The sequence below is a fragment of the Saprolegnia diclina genome (assembly GCF_000281045.1).
Source record: "Saprolegnia diclina VS20 unplaced genomic scaffold supercont1.328, whole genome shotgun sequence".
Classification (NCBI taxonomy): domain Eukaryota; phylum Oomycota; class Saprolegniomycetes; order Saprolegniales; family Saprolegniaceae; genus Saprolegnia; species Saprolegnia diclina.
In genome coordinates, this window is record NW_008246395.1 from 1 (window position 1) to 1957 (window position 1957).

At 52.2% G+C, this 1957-nt stretch overlaps 2 protein-coding genes across 2 annotated transcripts; one reads left to right on the plus strand and one right to left on the minus strand.

Moving 5' to 3' along the window:
• Positions 1-8: 8 nt before the first annotated feature.
• On the minus strand, positions 9-257 carry SDRG_17396 (hypothetical protein; the record flags this gene model as incomplete). The annotated part of the gene is made up of 1 exon (XM_008623638.1): positions 9-257. A coding segment is annotated over one exon (249 nt), but the record flags the coding sequence as incomplete, so codon positions are not given.
• Positions 258-1700: 1443 nt separating this feature from the next.
• On the plus strand, positions 1701-1949 carry SDRG_17397 (hypothetical protein; the record flags this gene model as incomplete). The annotated part of the gene is made up of 1 exon (XM_008623639.1): positions 1701-1949. A coding segment is annotated over one exon (249 nt), but the record flags the coding sequence as incomplete, so codon positions are not given.
• Between the last annotated feature and the right edge of the window lie 8 nt (positions 1950-1957).

The following is a 1957-nucleotide window of genomic DNA, read 5'->3' on the forward strand; positions in this document are numbered from 1 at the left end:
GGGTTGACGTTCGGGTTCACATTGATGTTGGCATTGGCACCGCCGTTGCCGCCATCAAAGAGGCCGTAGCCGTTGAGGCAGTTCTGGACGAGGCTACTGATGGCACCACCAAGGTTGATACCGAGGACGCTGCCGCCAGAGCCACCGTTACCCCAGCCCGTGGCGCGGAGGTTTTGGGTCGTGGTGGCGGCCGAGGCCGAGTCGATGCACTGGACTGCGACGAGGGCACAGAGAGCGGCGGGAACAAAGGTCTTCATGGCTGCTGTTGGTGGTGGTGGTGCTCGAAAAGTGGCGAATTGGAAAATGAGAGTGTCTTTCAACAGCGTCCAAGGATCATGAACTTTGGTGGGGTCGATCCTCATCCGAGATTTCGGATCTCTGGCTGGTAGACCGGACGTTTCAGGAGAACTCTAGCGCATGGCGAACGTCATTCGGACATCTGTTCATGCGAGTTGTTGGATCACGCTACACCAAGGGTCAATTATTTATTGACCCTTGGTTGCACCAACAATGCACGCTTCGGCGTGTGGTATCAATAATACTGTATGGTTCATGTACGACTCTCATGGAATGCGGTTCATGTCAAGTCAAACGGCAGGATCGAATGCAAGCAGTTTCATCGCATGGAGAAGCGATGGTCGGATGCGCGACGTATGCGAGTTAGGATGTCACTATGTATGTCTGGATGTGTACATTGTCGGGTTTATACTACACGTGTAGCCTATACAATGTAGTACGAATAGCACTGTACGAATGAGTGGAGAGAAGACCTTAAGATGTACTAGTAGCCCAAAGAGCTCATACAGGCGGGTTCACGAGGTAAAAAAGAATGTAAATAGAGGAAAGCTCGGCGAAGTGGTGTCGTACAGGGTCACTGGAAATGGCGAAATATGGTCATCAAACGACCAAACGACTACGGTAATGGGTTACAGATGCGGAGTTTAGCTTCGACGCCCGTACATGCACTGGTACATCTCTTGTCACCTGTCAATCGTTCTTTCTGCGCATGTGCTTCGAGACTCGAGGCGGTCTTGCGAGAGTACCATGGGATCTGTAATGCGAAAAATCATGAGTAGCTTCCACTTGATTTTGTAGTCTGGTTTGATTCAAATGACAGCTGTGCGCAGCTCCGACAAACGCGTTGTCAACAAATCCTGATAGGACGTTCGTCACATGTTGGCGTTCGCTAGAAACGTCCGGTCCGCAAGTCTGTGCCATATATGTTTGCCCATGAGTAGGTTTAAGGAGTTCCGAGCTTCAAGATCTCCAATCTCTACTACTCTTGTCAGGTTCAAGCCACTCCGATAAACAACGACGCGAAAATGCAATCTTGACGTTTGCCACTCCCCGCATTGCCCCCATGCGAGCACTCCCTGCATGGCGAATATCACGACATCGTAACTACATGCACCATGCAGTATTTGATACCACACGCCGAAGCGTGCATTGTTGGTGCAACCAAGGGTCAATAAATAATTGACCCTTGGTGTAGCGTGATCCAACAACTCGCATGAACAGATGTCCGCATGACGTTCGCCATGCGCTAGAGTTCTCCTGAAACGTCCGGTCTACCAGCCAGAGATCCGAAATCTCGGATGAGGATCGACCCCACCAAAGTTCATGATCCTTGGACGCTGTTGAAAGACACTCTCATTTTCCAATTCGCCACTTTTCGAGCACCACCAACAACAACTGCAACCATGAAGACCTTTGTTCCCGCCGCTCTCTGTGCCCTCGTCGCAGTCCAGTGCATCGACTCGGCCTCGGCCGCCACCACGACCCAAAACCTCCGCGCCACGGGCTGGGGTAACGGTGGCTCTGGCGGCAGCGTCCTCGGTATCAACCTTGGTGGTGCCATCAGTAGCCTCGTCCAGAACTGCCTCAACGGCTACGGCCTCTTTGATGGCGGCAACGGCGGTGCCAATGCCAACATCAATGTGAACCCGAACGTCAACCC